The sequence below is a fragment of the Sturnira hondurensis genome, unplaced genomic scaffold (genome assembly GCF_014824575.4).
Source record: "Sturnira hondurensis isolate 20B ecotype Veracruz unplaced genomic scaffold, ASM1482457v3 Scaffold0015475, whole genome shotgun sequence".
NCBI classification, from domain to species: Eukaryota; Metazoa; Chordata; class Mammalia; order Chiroptera; family Phyllostomidae; genus Sturnira; species Sturnira hondurensis.
Window position 1 is genome coordinate 816,834 of NW_028088106.1, and position 20,844 is coordinate 837,677.

Below are 20,844 nucleotides of genomic sequence, written 5' to 3' on the forward strand. Positions count from 1 at the left end.
GCATACACACAAATAAAGAAATGCAATTTTTAAAAAGGTGCCTCTTATGAACTATTAGTGAAGCACTGGAAGAAAGTTCACTTCTCAGGATGACTTAATGAGTCAGTGTCAATAACTGAATCAACACTGGCATCAGCCTGAGGAGCTCTAACATAATTTTCAAATGATACATTGTACTATGAATATGAGATAGCATATGAGAAACTCAAATTGGTTAAAAAGTGTGCAATCCTGTTGCCCTTGGTTTTCTTATCTATAACGTGATGGGGTAAACTAGATGAATCTGAGGGTCTACCAGCCTTATTACATGCATTGCATGCATTTTTCCCCCTTAAGCCAATAATTTATTGTCTTTCTTAGAGTTAAAGCCTATATTTTGTATTTCAAGTCCAACTCCTATAGTCCCCAAATGAGGATTTCTCTATGACTTTTGTTTAAGAAGCTCTATATCCTAATAAGCATCAAGACCTTAGTAAGGTGTGGCTAGGCTGTGGGTAACTTCTGCATATGGAAGTGCCTGTCCACCTTGGAGAACAGGGTTACCTCCCTACCTAGGAAAATTATGATGCTTCAGCAAGATTTGCTTCAAGATTTCATGGTTCCGAGAGCACAGAGGAAATTAAAGTTCCCTTTCCAAGCTGCTTCTACTGTTGTGCATCTCATAAGTCTTTATTAAAAGAATGCCATCTCTGGTACTTGAGGTCATCATTCCCATGATAATTACAAGACATTCCCTGATATCACTGGAATTCATGTGATTCTCCTTTGAAGAACTAAGATACCCCGACTGCTATCAACCCTTTGAAAAGAGGTAATGCAAATGATTCCTAGAAAATTCAAAGTTCAGAGAGTCTCCTCTATTAATCTCAGCTACTGCTCACTGTAGTGAGTTGCTGTTGACCCTGTGATGGGTTGGTATCTGTATTAGATTCCTAGGGCTGCCATAACAAAGTGCCACAAATGAGTGGCTTAAAAACATATGTTTGTTGTCTCAGAGCTCTGGAGACTACAGTCTGAAGTCAAGGAGTTGGCAGGGCTGCATTCCTCCAAAGCCTATAGGACAGGATTCTTCCTTGCCTCTTCCAACTTCTGGTAAACTCAGACATTGCTTGGTTTATAGCCGCATAACTCCAGCTCTCTATTTCCATGTTCATATGGCCATCATCCCTCTGCATCTGTCTTTGCCTTGATGTTCTTATCTCTGTCTGTCTCTGTTCAAATTTTCCTCTTCTTATAAGGGGACCAGCATGATGAATTAGGGCTCATGACAATAACCTCAACTTAACTTGAGTGCATTTGAAAAATTTTATTTTTAAATGAGGCACATTCACAGATTCTGGGGGTTAAGTCTTCTACATAACTTTTGGACAAACAAAATTCAACTCGTAAGACCATACTTGAATCCACTCACTGCAGTTGTCATTAATGTATATAATAACCCTATCTAGACTCCCTATAGAGAAAGAGAGGCAGTTGTATACTCAGTTTAGGCAATGCACACCAATCAAGTCTGGGTTTTTGGTGTTCTGCTCTTTAACATAACTTACTTAGCTTCTTTTCCTGAAAGAGTCTGCCTCTAGAGAGGCTGAGTGAGGAGAGGTCTCAATATCTCCAGCATCAAAAACCCAGATACCCTGTTCCCCTACAATGCCAGATTTGGGGTGGGAACCCATACATGTAGCTCCCGTATTTTCCTACCCTCACACAATTTGATTTAAAAAAATACTTTGCAGACCTTGTTCCTGGCTGGAAGATGGCATTCTTTCTTTTCAAACAGCTCTTGTTTTTAGTGTAGCGTTGGCCTTCACGGCAACTGATTCTGCTTCTGTTAGGTTTCCATAATTTGAAATAGGAGACTAAGGTTTCTAGATATCACATTCATATTTGTTCAACCCTCCAATAAGTCAATTGCCATAGAATGAAAAAGAAAAAAAATACTTCACTGAATATCCTACTCTATGAGATTCTAATAGAATTAATAATAGTAATGCTCACACTTTGTTTTTACCTTCCACTGAGTAATAGAATGCTCTCACTAAATGTTTTCTCTAAACTACATTACTCAAGCTTTGAAACAGTCTATTTATTGTAAAACAACAACAGAACTCTTTTTAAAAATAATTTCTTTATTTAATTCTTGTTCAAGTATAGCTTTCTGTCTTATATTCCCAACCCTGCCCGACCCCGCCCCATGCTCCCTGCCTCCCTCCCATTTCCACCCCCCACCCTTAGTTATTGTCCATGTGTCCTTTATACTTGTTCATGTGAGTCCATTCCCTTTTCCCCTATGATTCTCTCCCCTCTCCCCTCTGGACCCTGTCAGCCTGTTATTTGAGTGTCATTGGTCATATTTTGCTTGCTTGTTTGTTTTGTTTAGATTCCTGTTAACGGTGAGAACATATGGTATTTGTCTTTCACCGCCTGGCTTATTTCGCTCAGCATAATGCTTTCCAGTTCCATCCATGATGTTGCAAAGTGTAATAATTCCTTCTTCCTTTCTGCAACATAGAATTCCATTGTGTAAATGTACCATAGTTTTTTGATCCAGTCATTTACCTATGGGCATCTAGGTTGCTTCCAACTCTTGGCTATTGTGAATTGTGCTGCTATGAACATCGGGGTGCATAGGTTCTTTTGCATTGGTGTTTCAGGGTTCTTAGGATATACTCCTAATAATGGAATTGCTGGGTCAAAAGGCACGTTTTCATTTTTAGTTTTCTGAGAAAATTCCATACTATTTTCCATAGTGGTTGTACCAGTCTGCAATCCCACCAACAGTGAACTAGGGTCTCCTTTTCCCCACAACCTCTCCAGCACTTGTTGTTTCTTTGTTTATGATAGCCATTCTCACTGGTGTTAAGTGGTATCTCATTGTGGTTTTAATTTGCATCTCTCTGATAGCTAGCAATAGATATTGAGCATCTTTTCATGTGTCTCTGGATCCTCTGTATGTCCTCCTTGGAGAAATGTCTGTTCAAGTCCTCTGCCCATTTTTTAATTGGGTTGCTTGTCTTCTTTGAGTGGAGTCGAGTGAGTTCTTTGTATATTTTGGAGATTAAACCTTTATCTGAGGTATCATTGGCAAATATGTTTTCCCAAGCTGTTGCTTCTCTTTGTATCTTGATACTGTTTTCCTTAGCCATGCAGAAGCTTTTAATTTTGATGAGATCCCATTGGTTTATTCTTTCCTTTATGTCCCTTGCTCTAGGGGACATATCAGTAAAAATATTGCTGCGTGGAATATCTGAGATTTTCCTGCCAATGCTCTCCTCTAGGACTTAAATGGTTTCACGGCTTATATTTAAGTCTTTTATCCACCTTGAATTTATTTTGGTGTATGGTGTCAGTTGGTGCTTGTTTCATTTTTTTTGCATGTAGCTGTCCAGTTCTCCCAACACCATTTGTCTTTACTCCATTTTATGTTGTTGCCCCCTTTGTCGAATATTAATTGACTGTAGAGAGTTGGGTTTATTTCTGGGCTCTCTGTTCTGTTCCATTGGTTTATGTGCCTGTTTTTATGCCAGTACCAGGCTGTTTTGATTACAGTGGCCCTGTAATACAGTTTGATATCAGGTATTGTGATCCCTCCTACTTCGTTCTTCTTTCTCAAAATTGCAGCTGCTATTCAGGGTCTTTTATGGTTCCATATACATTTTTGAAGTGTTTGTTCTATGTCTGTGAAATATGCCATTGGTACTTTAATGGGTATTGCATTGAATCTGTAAATTGCTTTGGGTAGTATGGACATTTTGATGATACAACAGAACTCTTTGGGTTCCCATTCTATTTGAATCCTTTTCTTAACTTGCTTAGAGCTTCATCTTCTAACTGAGGAAAATATTGTGTGAATCCTATTCATAAATCACCTAATTTCTTCCTGTGACTTCCTGTATGAGCTTGAAGAATTAGGCGAGTCTCCCTTGAATGTCTTCCTTCAATGGTCTCTTGATTCTGGCTTCTGAATATTTACCCATTACTTTCTTATGCCATCTGCACTTCATTGCTGCATCCTTTCCTCTGAACAATAAATCACAAAACATCTATTTCTGTGCTAGGCTTTGTCTTTCATATGGATAATTTTCATTTCTTAAACAAATAAATAAAAAATAATCCCCAGCATAGAAAAAAATTTTAATGCTTCTCCAAGGTCAAATGCTTTCCACCTATAAGAAATTTGGCTGGAGTGGAATTAGTTATGCGATGAGATTTCTACATTCAAATGGGTGCTGGGGGGAAGTATATTTTAATTGTGGAAATTCAAGTTAAATAGTTATAAAAACAGACAGACACAGTTTCTCTAAAAACATCAGTTCTGAACAAAGGTTAGCATCTCCTCTTTGCAGATGGCTTCAGTTGAGGAACTGGAATATAGGTGCTTAGTAAGCTATTCATAAAGACTCCCCAGTCTCTGACTTTGTTATTATAAAGTACTTTGGTTTGCTATTTGTGCAATTCTAAGGCCCATTCACTTGCAGTTTGCAGCACTGGTTGTCATCCAAACAGTTCTCAAGAGCATTTCAAAATACTTAGGAGATAGGCAGAGGGGCCCTAAAGAAATATTTGTAAAAACAGAAGAACTGAAACTTGCCACAGATATAAATGCCCAGGAGGCAAAACAAAAGAAAATGTCATTTTAAAAATAAAATGAAACCATGATCTCATTAAAAATATTGGCTGGTATAAAGCATAGTGACAATAGTAATTACTTTTTACTGTTTTCTTAAATATCTTTTTTCTTCCTCAGTTTTGAATAGACAGTTTTAAAAACTGAAAAAAAGGGAAAAGATTCTAATGTCAAGATAAATATAACTGCTAAATATAGAATCATGAATCTGTACAATTTATATAGCTTAAACATTTTCATTTAACTAAATGTATTGCTATTATCTTTAGTGTTATTTTAGTTTACTACATTTCTAAAGTAGATTATATGAGAATTTTTATTTACTATATTTATTTTCTTTAATCTCTTCCCAGATAATCTAGAGATTAATTATCAATTAATTAAAATGAATTCAATGTTGCCTTTGGCTTACAATAAGCACTTAATAAGTATTATTTAATTATTTGTTTATTTATTTATAATGCCAACATCGAATTGCTACCTCCATGATTAGGTCATTCAACAGATATTGGGTGCCTAATATAGGCAAAATATTATGATAAGTACTTTGGCTACACAGGTGAGCAAGATGCGGTCACTAAACTCAGTGGGGTCATAATAAAAGAGATTAAGGCAGATATATGCAGTATACATGCAATAAAGCATTGTAGTTCTATTATGATGCACATACAACATAGATGTGGAGAAAAGAATGATCTAATAGAATATTCAGAGTGGCCTTAACAGTCATGCCAAGACCAAAACACTGACTTATTTTTAGGCAAGCAGAAAGAAGAGGAAGGTCATTTCTAGCAGTAGAAACTGCTAGAAATGCACAAAATGCCTTGAGTCCAGCTAAGCAATTTAAACTTTGTTCTGTAGGCAGTGGGGAGACATTAAAGGAATTTATGCAAGTGGATAAAATGACAAGATTTGCATTTGAAGAAGGTCATTCTGAAAACACTGTAAGTGATGAATGGAAGAGTAAAACCATAGACAAGAAGCTAGAAGCCTATTCCTGTAATCCAGATGAGAGAAGCTAAGGCTTTGATCTAAGAACTAAGGCTATACAATGGAGGAGAGTGTTAATCTCATGTCAAGGAAGTCTATAGGTCCAGTGCATTCTCTGAGGACACACAATCACAGGAAGATTGTCATAAATTAAACATTAACTAAAAAAATAAATGTAATTCAGGGAACTTAAACCTTTTATTCTCATACCCAAACAATTTTCTTGCCCTAAAAGAAAAGTTAAAATATAATCAGGCAGTTGCTCTAGAATCAGAATAAGTAGAACTAAAATAATAGAACATTTAGTAGCTTTGGGTAAGCATAGCCTGGTGCAACCAACTTGCTTAAAGGTATTGGAATATTTTGAGTCCTTGGCTACAACTCTCACCATCCATCTTCTCATGAAGTATGGCCTTGACATTGGCATTAGGATATAGAATATTCTAAGGCCACCAGCAGAGATGCTTGCTTTAAAAAAAAATAGAATGTGGGTTAATGATGCTAAGATTTGTCACTGTGACTTGTTTCCTCTATTTTTATTGCTTCTCAATCCACTTTGAGTGATATAGATTTTCTTCTTTAGTTACTTTAATAGTCAATTACATTATAATTGAATCTTCTGAACCTCTAATCTAAATGGCATGGTAAGTTGACTGTGCATATTTCTATTACAAGGGCAGTAATATTTCCTGCCCCCATAATAATGACAACTATATTTTAAAATTTCTATGGAAAACTCTATTGCCGCTATCCTTCCCTGGCCTCCTTTCAAATTCTGCCAACATACTCACTCTCCTGTGAAATCATTGTGTGTGGTTTTCTCATTGAAATTTCTGTGGATTGACTTTGCAAGCAGAAATTAGTTTTAGTGTTAAGCTATTCGAACTAAATATGAAACCTCAGTTGATGATGCTTACACAGCATTTATCCAAAAATACTACAGCCTATACGAAAAGGTTTGTAGAACCAGGCTTTTGATGACACAAATGAAAACTTGTCCACCTTAATTTCAGCATCATATAATGGACTTGTCACCAAATGAACTAGAGGCTATGCCACTCTCATATGGAAAAAAAAAGGAAGAACCACTTTCATAAGTGCAGTTATATTTTAAGATTCTGGGTGTTTTCTATATTCTAAAAGAGTTCCAGTTTTTAAAAATCGTAACTTTGGCAATAATTCCCCAACACTGTAGCAGACAACCTCTATTGATATATGGAATAGGAGTAAAGATAAGAGAAAATATAATGTTCTGTAATAAGAGGAATAGTTGAGTCTGAAACTTGGTAATATGAGAAAGTCATTTACATTTCAGTAGTGGATAAGATTACCTTGAGGAGTGCTATGTTGCGTGGGTGAACAAAGGCAAAAAAACCCTTCTTCTTCAAAAACATTGTGAATAAATAATGAGAAAGGCTGGAGATAAACCAGGAGTGTTGTCACATAAAGTAGAACAGAGAAATTTAAAAAGGGAGTAGGAAAATATTGTCACATGCCATAGAAAAATCTAGATTGAAGAGTGCTGTGAGGAAAAATATGTTCAGACACTTATAGAAATGCTTTACATATAATAACTATTCCCTGTAACAGCCTAATGAGATTTGAGTCTCTATTTCATAGATGAGGAAACTAAGATACAGAAGCAAAGTAATTTTTCTGAGGTTATATAGTTAGTAAGTGGCGGAGTTGAACTTTCAACTAGATAGTCTGGCTTGAGAGACTGGAAACCAGGATATTATACTGCATCCCAAATCAAAGAGGTAACAGGCTTGGATACTAAGAAAGCAGAGGTGAAAACTTTCACACAGTCATTTTCTCTGGGCTTTAGGAAGAAATTAGGTGACTTTATATTCCAGTGTGGAAAAGTATGAAGGAACAGAACAGAGCAGTAAAAAAATGCATTTTTCACCTGACCTCTTTAATGTTCATGTCTAAGTAGTGTTGTATTCGAATGGCGAGAAACCAAATGTCCAGGCACTTAGAGCTCGTGATGTTATTTATTGGCCAAAAGCTTTACCTGCGCAGGGGCGAACTTCCCCAACTGTGACTGGAGTCACGTAGCTCCTCAGAGCTGCAGTATGGACGTCGCGCCTGGCTTACAGACTACAGGGGTTTTATAGAGCACAGCAAACAAGCAGTATCCAGAAGCAGATGTGGCTGTTAGCAATTGGTGCAATTGAACACAGCTTTTTCTTTTGATTGGCGGGGTTACTCGTTGGCGGGCAGATTCTGGCGGTCTCCCTTGCTCCACATATTTACCTTATTTGGCTATTTACTTGGCTAACCACTCATCTCATCTTCCTGGAACATTCTGGGGGCGGGGAGTACAGCCCTAAGCAATAACATCCTGCTTTACACCTTGTTGCATTTTCCATTTTGTCGTAACCTTACAGTAGAAGACAAGTTGAACAGGAGTCACGGTGGACAGTTGAATGAGGGTATAGTGGGTTCCCAGGTAAAGCCCAAACAGAAGTGAGCAGCTACACCTTTATTATTAACTAGGAATGTGCCTCTGAGTTGTCTAAAAGTTTTTCAAAATGCACAAACAGGCCTAAATACCATACCTGGAAATTCTGAGTCAGTATGAGGTAGGACCTGAAAAAAATTATATTGGGAGTTCTCTAGATGATTTTCAAGTATTCTTTTGTTTCAAACCCTTGCATACCTACACTAGAAGGTAAGGTGTTCATTACTATTGAAATAGATAAATAAGGGATATTATGCAAATAGGCTTTACCTAGGAAAACTGCCTATTTTTTTTTCAGTTGTACCATAATCTCCTGTTCCTCCCTTATTCTCCTCTGCACATTCTACTTGGGAGTACCTACACTTTATCTGGTTCATGTGTTCATGTTGCTTCCTTACCCCTGACAGGCTATGAGAGGATGATTGCAGGTTGAGGCCCCTCCAGGAGAATTCACATTCCAGAAAGATGTCCTTACACATAGGAAAGCCTGCAGGTTTACCCGAATAAAACGATTTCTGTGCAGCAAAGGGTATCAAGCTTGGTGTTCAGGCAAGGGGTGTCAACTTCAGCTCAGATTGTTAAGTGTGGGCAGCCATCTATGTGCATGATGATTGCTGAATCTAAAAAGTAACTCATTGGTAAAGAAGTGAGCTTTCCTATCACCCTTAGCAATGAAACAGAAGTTTTTTTCTGATTCATAGATACTGTATTTAGTAATATTATTTAAGACTGGCTTTACATCTTCAGGCACAGAATCTCCCTATAAAAACAGATTTTGAACTAATATAATAAGCAGTTGGGGATAGAGGAGAAAGGAAAAAAGGAATGGCCTGAAAACATGGACAAGAAAGCACATATTATAGTATTAAATGAGTTAAAGTAGCATTTTCAAGCACTTTTGCAAGGAATGCACATTTTTCTTTTACTCCCTCGTGTGCTGATATGATTCAAAGCTGCAGACAGCTTAGCTTCTTCTCTCAGCAGCTCCTCAGTGCTCCTAATGCATTTTTCGAGTCAGTAATGATGATGGCAGCAAGGATGTGTCTGCATCCTGTGCCCACACTGGTTCACACTCCGCCAATTGAAAGACTCTCCCATCTGGACACCAGTCTCCTTGTTCCACATCTTCGCACAACAAGGTGGCTGAGATTTAGGCTGGGTTCCTTTGGCTTCAAATTCTACTAGGAAAGCCGAAACTGGCCACACCATATGATGTTTGACAAAAATTGGCTCAGCTGGAAGTTGCTCTTCATGTGTTTTTCAAATGCCTGCCCACGGTTTTCTGAGACAGTTTTGCCTTTGTGTCTGCTGGGAAGAGCCCACAGACTTCAAACCTCAATTAAATAAAAATGCTTTCATGTATTACATACTGTCACCCAGGCCTCTCTGCTTATTCTGTGAAGGGATATGATTTAGACCAACTTGGGTCTTTGCTAATTACCAGACCTGTGCTCAATTGGATTGCATGTAAAGAATTTGTAATAATTAGTTTTTATAAAAATGGGATCCTCCCCACCAGTTGTACTCCACCTACAGTATCACTCATGCATGAACAGAATAGGAATGGAAAATGAAGAGAATAAAATGTGCTTAAAGAACATTTGGAAAATGTAAATCCATTTTAGAAAATGTCTGAACCTAAGATAAATTGTTAGAGCAATTTAGATAATGATTGTATTTGTTGGCACAGGTTAGTCTGTACCAGGCCCTGCACAGAATGTGAATTACCTTCCGGCGAGCTGCACTGTCCATCTGATCTCCTTGGAATTATTATTGATAAACCAATGGGGAACTCATCCTGAGGCTGAACTGCCACCATTGTACCACTTAACCCTGTGATGTATGGTTTCTGATTCCAGATCTCTTCAGGCAATGTTCACAATGTGATTATCTTCCAAGTCCTTACTAAGACTCCCCTTCAAAACCAAAAATGCTTAAGCTGGGATGTTGATAATCATGAAACACTTTTAAACTTAAAATAAGATGTAAAACCTAAAAAAGTAGCATGGCATAAACATTTTTGTTTGAATTATCAACTATCATCCCCATGTCTGATTGATGCCACAATGAAGTCCTGGGGCAAAGTTATCAGGGGAAACTGTAGGCAACACTTGAAAAACATAAGAAAGAGATTCCAGCTGAGGGCATTTTAACACAGCTCCTAATGGCCAGACTCCCTTTGGCTCACCTTGTTAAGCATTTGTCTGAAGCCCACAAAGAACTCAGTTTGAGGCTCAGCTGCTGTAATAAGCAGAATGAACACATGGTGATTCCAGCTAGCAGATGGGGACTGGCTGATCGAGAGAGACTGATCTAATGTCTAGCCACCTGTTGGCAGACACAACACTCCTGGCACCACCACCCCACCCTGCAAATTCAGACAGAAGGGAAACAGGAAGAGAACTGATTCTTTAGATGAATAAATGTAAGAAAAGCAGTTGTTAAGTCTAGCATTGCAAGTGAGAGCAGATAGAGTCAATCTAGGATGATGCTTTGCAACAGTGTATAGATCAGGAATCCTCCCAGACTAAAGTGAAGTAAAAATGAATGGTATGTCTACAATATTTCAAAGGTAAATTTAAAATGATGACCACACTCGACCTTTTAGTAATGATGGTAGTAGGAAGCCAAAAGTGTTTAGTTTGTTTCTGACTGATGTTATGTTGCTATTGTCAAATTAACTTCTAGATGCAAAAGTCAAATGTTAGGAATACGTTTGGACCTTTGTGATTCACCTCCATGACGATTTACCCCCATTTCTCCTTAACTTTAGGGCAATAGGAGCAATTAGCTTAACTAGGATTTCTAAGAGCCCTAGATTTCTACTTGCTTCAAAAAATAGCAAGAAATTAGTCATTCCCTAGGTACTACCATCCTTTATTAGGAGCTTGTAGAGGATCCCAATTCAAGTCAGGCTCACAACTTGACTTAAAGCCTCAGTAAGATCAAGCACCAGAGATGGGCACTCCTCAGAACAACAACAAAAAAAAGGTCTTGGCAGTTGCCCTAGCTCCTGCCTTGTGTTCCGGTCTCTTTGAAGAGTGATTGAGGATTTTCAACTCTCTAAAGAGATACTGGGCAACTGAGGTAACCTTTATTTCACAAGAGCTTCCTTCCTTTCTCTCTATACTCTTCTTTGCAAGTTTCTCCTCCTTAGATTCCCACCCTCCACCCCCAGCTATTCTACCTTCATAAACCACTATCTCTAGAATACAAGCTTTTCCTTCCCCCATTATAGTGTTAAAGGTAGTGTTTATAGTGTCTTCTAAGGGGGATCATCTAGTAAAAGTTTCAAAATAAAGACTGCCTTACAGTGCTTGCTTTGGCAGTACATATCCTATAATTGGAATAATATAGAGAAGATTGGCACGGTCCCTTCATAAGGATGACAAACAAATCTGTGACATGTTCCATATTTTTTGCCCTGGCAGCTGTGGCTCAGTGAATTGATTGTCGGCCTGCAAGGCAAAGCATTGTTGATTCAATTCCCAGTCAGGGCACATGCCTGGTTTGCAAGCCAGGTCCCTAGTAAGGGGCGCATGAGAGACAACCACACACTGACGTTTCTTTCCTCTCTTTCTCCCTCCCTTTCCTTCTAAAAATAAGTCAATAAAATCTTTAAAAAATAAAAAAATATATATTAAAAATATGACAACCATTACTAAAAAAAGAGAAAAAGCTTTACATAAAAGAGAAAGAAAAAGCCCAGTGCCCCTCTTCTTCAGGCTTCTCTTTCCATGACCTGGTAGTTTTCGTACAAGGTTGTGAGTCTTGGTGGACAGCAATTCTCCTGTCCAACCCAATCATGGTGTCTTGTCAAGTTCAATTCAGACTCTTTTTTTTTTCTTTTACAACCCTTCTCCAGGACTCATATAAAACATTTTAAAATTTGTTTTTAAAGAAATACAAAGTAATGGCTTTTAGATGATAATCGTATATTAGACTTGAGAAGAACAGTACAGATTATATTATTCCCTTTATTTTAAGGACATGAAAAGTCACACTAGATTTTAATTGAGTGGCTTGACCAAGAGCTCACATCTTGCAGATGGAATTACCAGGGCTAGAATGCAAATTTAATATCAGTCTCTTTAAATCATGCTGTGTCCATCAATATGGCTCCTTAGTTATACTGGAAAGGTAGTGGGCCGGTTAGCTAGTGAGACATACTTCACACCTGTATGCAACAACTAAAGCACAGTGCAAAAGACTCCAGAAATTCAATTAAAGAAAAGCATTTTAGGTAGGCCACATTTTGGCTCTTCCTCTTACTGTGTTACCTTGGGCTAATTCTTTAACCTCTCTGTTCGTCAGGATCCTTATCTGTAAAATTGAAGGAATAAAACACACCTCCTAGAACTGAACTGAGGATTGATGGGTTAACACAGGTGTGGTTCTTATAGTACTAACCTACTACCAGATATTACCTTTATCTAAACAATAGTTAAGATGTTTTCCTCTTGTCTTATTTCCCCTGTTTTCTCTTAAAAACAATACATTTTGGCACATTTAATTTACTTTTATTTCTTTCTTTGTTTTTAATTTTTGTTCAAGTACAGTTGTCTGCATTCCCCACCCCATGACTCCCTCCCCCACCCCAGGCATCCCTCCCTCCCTCCCCTGATTCCAAACCACCTTGGTTTTGTCCATGTATCCTTTATAGCTATTTCTGAACTCATTTTCCCCCTTTCCCCCCATTATCCCTGCACACCTCCCCTCTGGTTACTGTCAGATTGTTCTTAATTTCAAAGTCTCTGGTTATATTTTGCTTGCTTGTTTATTTTGTTGATTAGGTTCCTCCTATAGGTGAGATCCTATCGTATTTGCCTTTCACAACCTGGCTTATTTCACTTAGCATATGTTCTCCAGTTGCACCCATGCTGTCGCAAAAGGTAAGAGCTCCTTCTTTCTTTCTGTTGCATAGTATTTCATCATGTAAATGTACTACAGCTTTTTGATCCATTCATTTACTGATGGGCACTTAGGTTGATTGACTCCATCACTTGGCTATTGTAACTTGTGCTGCTGTGAACATTGGGCCACATAAATTCTTACGGATTAGTGTTTCAGGATTCGTAGGATATAATCCCAGCAGTGGAATTGCCAGGTCAAAAGGCAATTGACCTTTGGCAATAAAACTTTTTAGTTTTTAGTTTTTGTTTTTTCTTTTTAGTTTTAATTTTCTGAGGAAATTCCATAATGTTTTCCACAGTGGCTGCACCAGTCTTCATTCCCATCTACAGTGCACTAGGGTTCCCTTTTCTCCACATCCTCTCCAACACTTGTTATTTGTTGATTTGTTTATTGTGGCCATAAAATTCCTAGAGAAAAACATAGGTGGGAAAATCTCAGATGCTCCACACAGCAATATTTTTACCAATATGTCCCCTAGGACAAGGGACATAAAGGAAAGAATAAACAAATGGGATCTCATTAAAATAAAAAGCTTCTGCATGGCTAAAGAAAATAGCATTAAAGTGAAAAGAGAATCAACTGTATGGGAAAATGTATTTGCCAATGATGCCTCGGACAATAGTTTGATCTCCAAATTAATTTTCTATATTAGTAGCTTTGCAGGTGTAACTTTTCCCCTCTGTATTAAATTGTAAAGTTGTTTTTCAAATTAACATAAAGTGTGCTTTTCATAAATGTAGAACTTATCACCCAATTCTAGGTCACAAATACAGATATAAAATCAGACAATTTATAATACAGACTACTTCCACCAAATAGCTCCTCATCCTTTAAAATATTCTCATATATTATATTTTTTCTGTCTTCAATTTTTCAGGCAGAGAATTGCCTCTACTTCAACTTTGAATCAATTCTGTGAACAAACTTCATAAGTTATTTCAAGACAGGCTTTGTTTAAATGTGTTCTTGTAATCCAGTAATTCTGTTTTTATACTAGGGGACAAATTTATTGAATTTGACTGGATAAATTTATTTTTCATAAGCCACACTACTTTATTGCTTTTGATTCCAATATCCTCTGAATAGTTACAGATTTTTCTTTCATAACATGTATTTGTTAATACACTCAGGACTGATATTATTGAGAGTAATTTCCAAGCTTGTTCTTCTAATGATGTCTGAAATGGATTACAGTATTTGGACTCACATATTATCCCCAAATTACTGTAACTTGATGAATAATGAACAGAACTTTCAAATTAACCAACTACCATATTCTCTAAAATATATAGTGCAGGAAACTTGATATTTTAGATTCTTTATTTATTTCTAAAAATAGTCTTTATTACATATTTTAATGTCAGGATTCATTTTATTTCTACTGGAGGAAAGAGAAAGGTAAATGGAACTGTTTTCCAATTTTCTCTCCACTATATACACACATGCCCACACAAATATACAGACCAAAATCACAACGAACAAAGAATCAAAATAAAAAAAAAACTCAAACTGCACCAATATTTTGTATTTTGACCAAAAGGAAAGATCTTGGGAGGAAGTGCAAAATGCAGAAACAAATGACTGAAAAATGCTGAACAAAAACATTATTAATGTACAAAATATTTATATTACTATAATAGTCACATTTTATGTTCTCTATGTCTGTAATACTTTGGAAGACATAGCTAAACCTAGCCCATGCCAGCTTTCCAAAACCAGAAAAGATTTCAGTTAGCTTCATTATTTGATGTCTCATAAAAGTTTTCTAGGAGATCTGAAACATCCTCGTCATCATCAGTGTCTTCTGGTGTTGGTGCTTTGCTATCCACTTGCCTTGGGAACTGTTCATCAGACTTCCTAGGGCTTGTTAAGCTATTAGCACCAAGGTGACTTGGTATTTCAGGAAGCATTTCTGTGACTGATTTAGCTTCTGCCGGACTGATAATTACAAAGGTATTAGCAGAAAGGGAAGCTTGGACTTTACAACTATTGAAATGAATAATGGTCTCATCATCTATAATTATGTTTCCCTCTTCAATACCAGCTATATTATTTACAGCAAATTTTTTAGAGAACTCTGACTTTTTTTTGCAATCAGTCGTTATCTATTCTACACACCACCTTCTTCTTTCTGCCAGTGGTACCCTTGCCCCCTCTCCCTGCCAGAAGTACCCTTGTCCCCTCTCTGGAGCTGAAGCTGAAGTTTGGCTAATGTGTCTTGATTATGCTATTGGTAAACCTAAAGCAGGGAGGGTCCTCCAACATCAGCCTGTGGCAAGAGCAAGGTGGCTACCTCAGTGCAGACAGAGAAAGACAACAGAGGCCTATGTGTTCTTGATACAAAAGTAGTATGTGTTTAAATTACAATTTGGAAAAGCAAGATAAGAAAAAAGTTTTAAATTTATTTTCACTCAGAGATAATCAAAATATATTTAGTTCATATTGTATATATATGTTTATATATATATTTTAAAAGTAGTAACGAGATCATACAGCATATTTTGTGGGATTTTTATTAAATAACAAAATATGAAGATATTTTCATACCATTTAAATATTCTTCTATAGCATAATTTTAATGACTACATAATGTCTTATGTAAGGCACACTTAAACAATTTATATTTTCTAACTTTTTAATAAATCTACTTTTTGTAATAAATGATAAATCTTAGCCCTTTACAGAAGAATAATCATAACTTGCTTTTATTGAATGTGTATTATGTGCTAAGCATTTTTTTTAAACAAAATCAACTAATGTAATTTTCATTGTACATCTGGAAAAATCAATATGGCATTTCCACAAGAACCAAAGGCATGCATTTTAAACATTAAAATCTTAGTTTTTTAAAAGATTTTTGCCCACCATTCACAAGTTATGTGCTAAGCATTTTACATACATATTCCTTAGTTTATATAACTTTAATTTGCAAAGAATATTACCTTATTATAGATGAGGAAGTGCATTACAGATTTTAAAAAAATAACTGGATTTTTTTTCCAAATTGAGAAATACCTAGAAAATGTGGTAGTTAGAATTCAAAACCTGGCAAGCTAATGCCAAAAACTGACTCCCTTCTGCTTTAACTTATTTGCCAGTAAATTAATTACTTCTGAATTTCTAGAAGTAAAATAAGTATTTCAAAGGGAAAACCCATTTCAAGTTATTTGCTTTATCATCCTAACCATAAGGACTATTTGGATTCTTGTCATATTCAAAAGATTTATTTAAAAAATACCCTCTTTACCAAATTGCAAAAATCTTTCTTATGGTTCATAAATTCAAATTTTTTCCTTATTGTCACCTGTTATAAGTTTAATTAATCACCACATTCTACTCATTTTAATAAATATTTTTTCCTGATTAAAGATGCTTCTGATGTATCTACTATTCTAATCTCCTATAACTTTTAATCAGTTAGTATTTCATGATGAATCAATTATTATTTGGCCACTTATTGATGTAATTATGTGGCAATTCACAATATTTTCCCCAAAATTTTTTTTAAAAAATATCTTATTTATTTATCTTTAGAGGGGAAGGGAAGGAGAGAAGGAAAAAAATATCAATGTGTCGTTGCCTCTCATGAGTCCCCTGCTGGGAACTGGCCTGCAACCCAGGCATGTGCCCTGACTGGGGATTGAACTGTGATCATGTGGTTCACAGGCCAACTCTCAATCCACTGAGCTATACCAGCCAGGCCAAAAATTTGAAGAAATTAAGGTCAGTGTTTTTTAAAAAATATTTGAGTAAATTTATTATTTTATTTATAAAAACAGAACACATTAAGGAAAATTATTTGGAAAAATAAAAATAGGTAAAAGCCAAAAGAAAAGAAAATTCACATAGATCCATAGTCCAGAGATACGCAAAACCTGTGTTTGGTATAGCTTTTATAAAATTTTATAAGTACCAGTATTTGTCATTAATGGGCAGTGCCATTATTTAAAATGATTATAAAAATAATCTAAATACATGAGAAGAAAATCAACAGTATTGCGTAATAGGAAGTGACAAGTCTTCTAGACATCATTCTCTCATCCTTCTTTGTATATGTAGAAGCTTTTGACTCTTTATATTCAGCCTTCAGATAGCTACTTTCATAACTCCAAATAATAATAAGTCCATTATTAATTTATCAATGTATTTCCAAAGTATAAAAGGAACTTAAGCTGTTTGTTCTGAAAAGGCTCATTTATAGTTTGTATTAAATTGTAAATTCAGTGGAATGTCACAAACTCTGAGTTTCGTTTTGGCAGCAGTGGTAACCATCTCTCACTTAGCTGCACTCAGGCAGTGAAAGGGAACTCAGGAAGTTCAATAATTCTCATTCACATGTATTTAACTTAGGAGTTAATTTGTGAAACATGTGTCAAATTTCCTTCATAATTATATTGTTCTTAAACTAAATTCAATTTTATATAACTGATGAACAGGGTCCATATTAAAATGTTGGAAGTGGAGGTGGGGAAGCATTTCTATAGGTGTTTGTTATCAACCGATATTGCTTAGAAATATAATTTGTTTATAATTAGTATCTTAATTTTAATATAACTTGAGTTTAATTTAAAAGAAGCACACTTCTGAATGTGAAAGTTACAAATATATGGTTTAAAATATTTTAAAAAATAAATTCAGGATATGACTATTCTGGTGAATGGAAGACAAAATAGTCACACTAATTTAGAGTCTTTTGTTTTTCTTCCATCATTTTTACTCTCCATCTTCTCATCCTGCTGTCATTTAATAAGTTTAAGAAAAAGAATCAAACAAAAATTCAGAAAGAATGTTTTGTTTGGACCAAGTGACCTGGGTTATAAATATACAAAATTTTTCAAAGTTATGATTCCTTAAACTACCTAAAACATTTTGTCTCTGCCTGATATTTAAATACTTCTTTACCAAGAGTGGGATTACTGCTAAGAGCCTGTGGCATGTTAGTAGAATGTTAGTAGAATATCTTATTCAAATGTATATATTGTTAAAATATATCTTTTTTTCAATTAAATCAACTGGTGTTTTAATCCTGGTATCACCAGATGGCATTAACAGAACTGTATTTATAGCTCAAATACAATGACTTTGCTCAAAATAGACATCTACCTTTAATTTCTTTTTATTTCTTAGGCTTATCTGCTATTTTTTTAAATCTACACATTTTTATACTTTTAGTTCTGACTCACAACCACCCCTTAAACAGAGTAGATAAGCACTATGCCCCACTTTATCCCATACGCTGTAACCCTGGCACTGTATCAGAAGTCAAAATCTCCTCACCTTTCTTCTACATCAGCTTTTAACTCCTTAGGAAAGGGAGAGTTCAATTGTAATGCTCCTTTTCACTTAGCCCATGCCACATCATTAACATCTTATTTGCCCTGCCATCCTTTTCATGTCCTTAACTTTCTGGGTGCTTTTGGAGAACAGTCTCTCTTAACAAAAAAAAAAAAAAAAAAAAAAAAAAAAGTGGTTACAAGAAAAGGTCCACTGTGCTGGCAACATTTAATACCCTGAACAATGACTATTTCCCAACCAGAAATTTTCTTCTTTCCACCTCTTCTTTCCACTGAGCCTCATTCTTTCTGCCCTATGTTATTTTCATTTCTTTCATTCTTTGGTTTTCTTATTATATTACCTTTATGTTTAAATATTAAATATCTTCCAGTATTCTCATTTCTTCCAGATCAATACATTGAATGAGGTACTGTATTAAAAAATACACACTTGATCCTTTTCACAGCTACTAGAACAAAAAATATCAGCCTGAGATTTTCTGTCTCAGAGGTTAGGGTGTGAATTTAGTTTAAATTCACCTTAGAGTGGCTCTCTATTCGTTTGAGACATTATATTATAATTATTGATTTTGTTGCTGTTTAACACAAGCAAAATCACTTGGTAAATGTTGAAAGAATAGTGCATTATAAAAATATTATTTTTTTATTCTGACCTTTGTTTATCTAAATCCCACATTTCTTTCATTCTTAGAAAATGAATTCATAATATTTGGCTTGCCCACTTTTACCTTGAGCTTTATGGTATAAGTACTAGGAGTTATATCAAATCAAAAGTTCCAAAGGTAATATAATTAAACACATTATGTTTCCAAATAATATGAAGTGGCCTCATCATGAATTTTATGGCACATGAATAGTCCTATGTATGTTTCTGTGTTGGTGTGTATCTAGGGGTTGATTACTTAAGAAAATAATAAAGATAATATGCTATTAAATTTTATACAACAAGTTTTTTCATGAAACATATTTAGGTCTGTTTCCAAAATAGAATCAAGTCATGATGGTACAGATTTATTTATTTTTCCTTGTCTGTTAAAAGTCTTATCATTATTGCATCTTTCCGGTAATCATTTGACTTTTTCTTCCTTTTTTCCTTTCTGGGAAACATGAGGAAAAACCATAACTGGAAGCACTATAAAGTGAGATCAACTTACTGTCACTTGGCCTGATTGCTCTTGACATTTTTGGTGAATTTTAAGTGGATAGTGTGAAAATATGTAACTTCTCTTTTGCTTTTAGCGCTCATTTATAATTTAGGACACTTTATGGAATGGCCTGGGGGTGGTGGTAATTTGAGGAGGAATACTAGGGCATGAAATACAATTATAGGTAAAAAATAATTTCCCTTACAGAAAAATTAAAGAATCACATCAATTTTTATCAATATATCTTCCGTAAGCCATTTAAATAATCTGTGAAACAAAGAGATTTAAAATGAAGTTTAGGCTAACCTTCATATAAAAGACAAAAACATATATAGTTAACCCAAACTCTGCTTAATCTACCTTTTCTATTTGGTCTCTGATGTTTAGGAATACATACTTTATTTCTTTTTGGACACTTTTTATATCCATATAAACCCAAAGAGTTTATTAGAATTTGCATATGTGTATCATGTGAATAAAATATAATTTTCTTTCAAACTGTGTTTATTAAAGTTCCATTGATCTTTAATGATACAAATAACAATAGAAAAACAAGAAAATGATATTAATAGGAGTTCACATTAAAAACTGTCAATAAACCTATTAAAAGATATATTTTCTCATTAGTTTTCAGGAGACTGTGAACTAAAACAATTATGAAATTTTCTCTATAACCAGATTGAGAAAAGTGTTACTCCTAGTGAGAGCTGAAGTCCATAAAGCATTTGCATTCTGGTGATATCTATATATATAAATTATAAATTATAAATATATATAATCTCTGACCAACTTTATAAAAATACAAGTAGGCAAGAATACGGATACCAAGTTTATGTATTCTAGTACTGTTTGTCCTGGCAAGCAAATGCAAACCACCCAAATATCTATCAATAGAAGACTAGATAAATATGTTAATCTACTTGATGGCAATCTCACTGCTATTAAAGATACTAAATCCTCATCTACTGATTTGGAGGGCTATGTTCATAACATTAAAAAAGGCAGTAATACCAAAGCATTACAATACCTGTGTACAATACCTATGTATATACCCATATATTTTACATGTGCATGGAGTTTTACTTCAAACATTTTTCTAGCCCTGGCTGGTGTAGCTCAGTGGATTGACCGCAGGACTATGAAGCAAAGGGTCACAGGTTTGATTCCCAGTCAGGGCACATGCCTGGGTTGCAGGCCAGGTCCCCAGTAGGGGATGCATGAGAGGCAACTGCACATTGATGTTTCTCTTCCACTCTTTCTCCTTCCCTCCCTCCCTCTCTAAAAATAAATAAATAAAATATTAAAAATTTTTCTATTGCCTTACTGATTAAAATGAACACACATTACTCCAAATAGAAAATGGTCAAGATTACTAATAAAATAAACTAAGACATACATACAAAGAAGCAG

At 35.4% G+C, this 20,844-nt stretch overlaps 2 protein-coding genes and 1 non-coding gene across 3 annotated transcripts in view; 2 read left to right on the forward strand and 1 right to left on the reverse strand.

Annotated features, from left to right (window-relative positions):
• Positions 1-20,844, forward strand: part of LRP1B (LDL receptor related protein 1B) — a gene marked incomplete at its 3' end in the record, with an annotated part of 1,343,287 nt that overhangs the window by 82,663 nt on the left and 1,239,780 nt on the right. The gene's annotated exons all lie outside the window — the stretch shown is intronic.
• Positions 11,395-11,501, forward strand: LOC118999801 (U6 spliceosomal RNA). The gene has a single exon (XR_005069177.1). It is a non-coding gene; the product is annotated as a U6 spliceosomal RNA (small nuclear RNA).
• The window catches only part of LOC118999794 (transcription factor BTF3 homolog 4-like), an 86,082-nt gene continuing 79,960 nt past the window's right edge, over positions 14,723-20,844 (reverse strand). Inside the window, 2 exon segments of the mRNA XM_037064525.1 lie at positions 14,723-15,126; positions 15,159-15,222. Of these exon segments, the coding sequence (XP_036920420.1) occupies positions 14,723-15,126; positions 15,159-15,222 (468 nt within the window).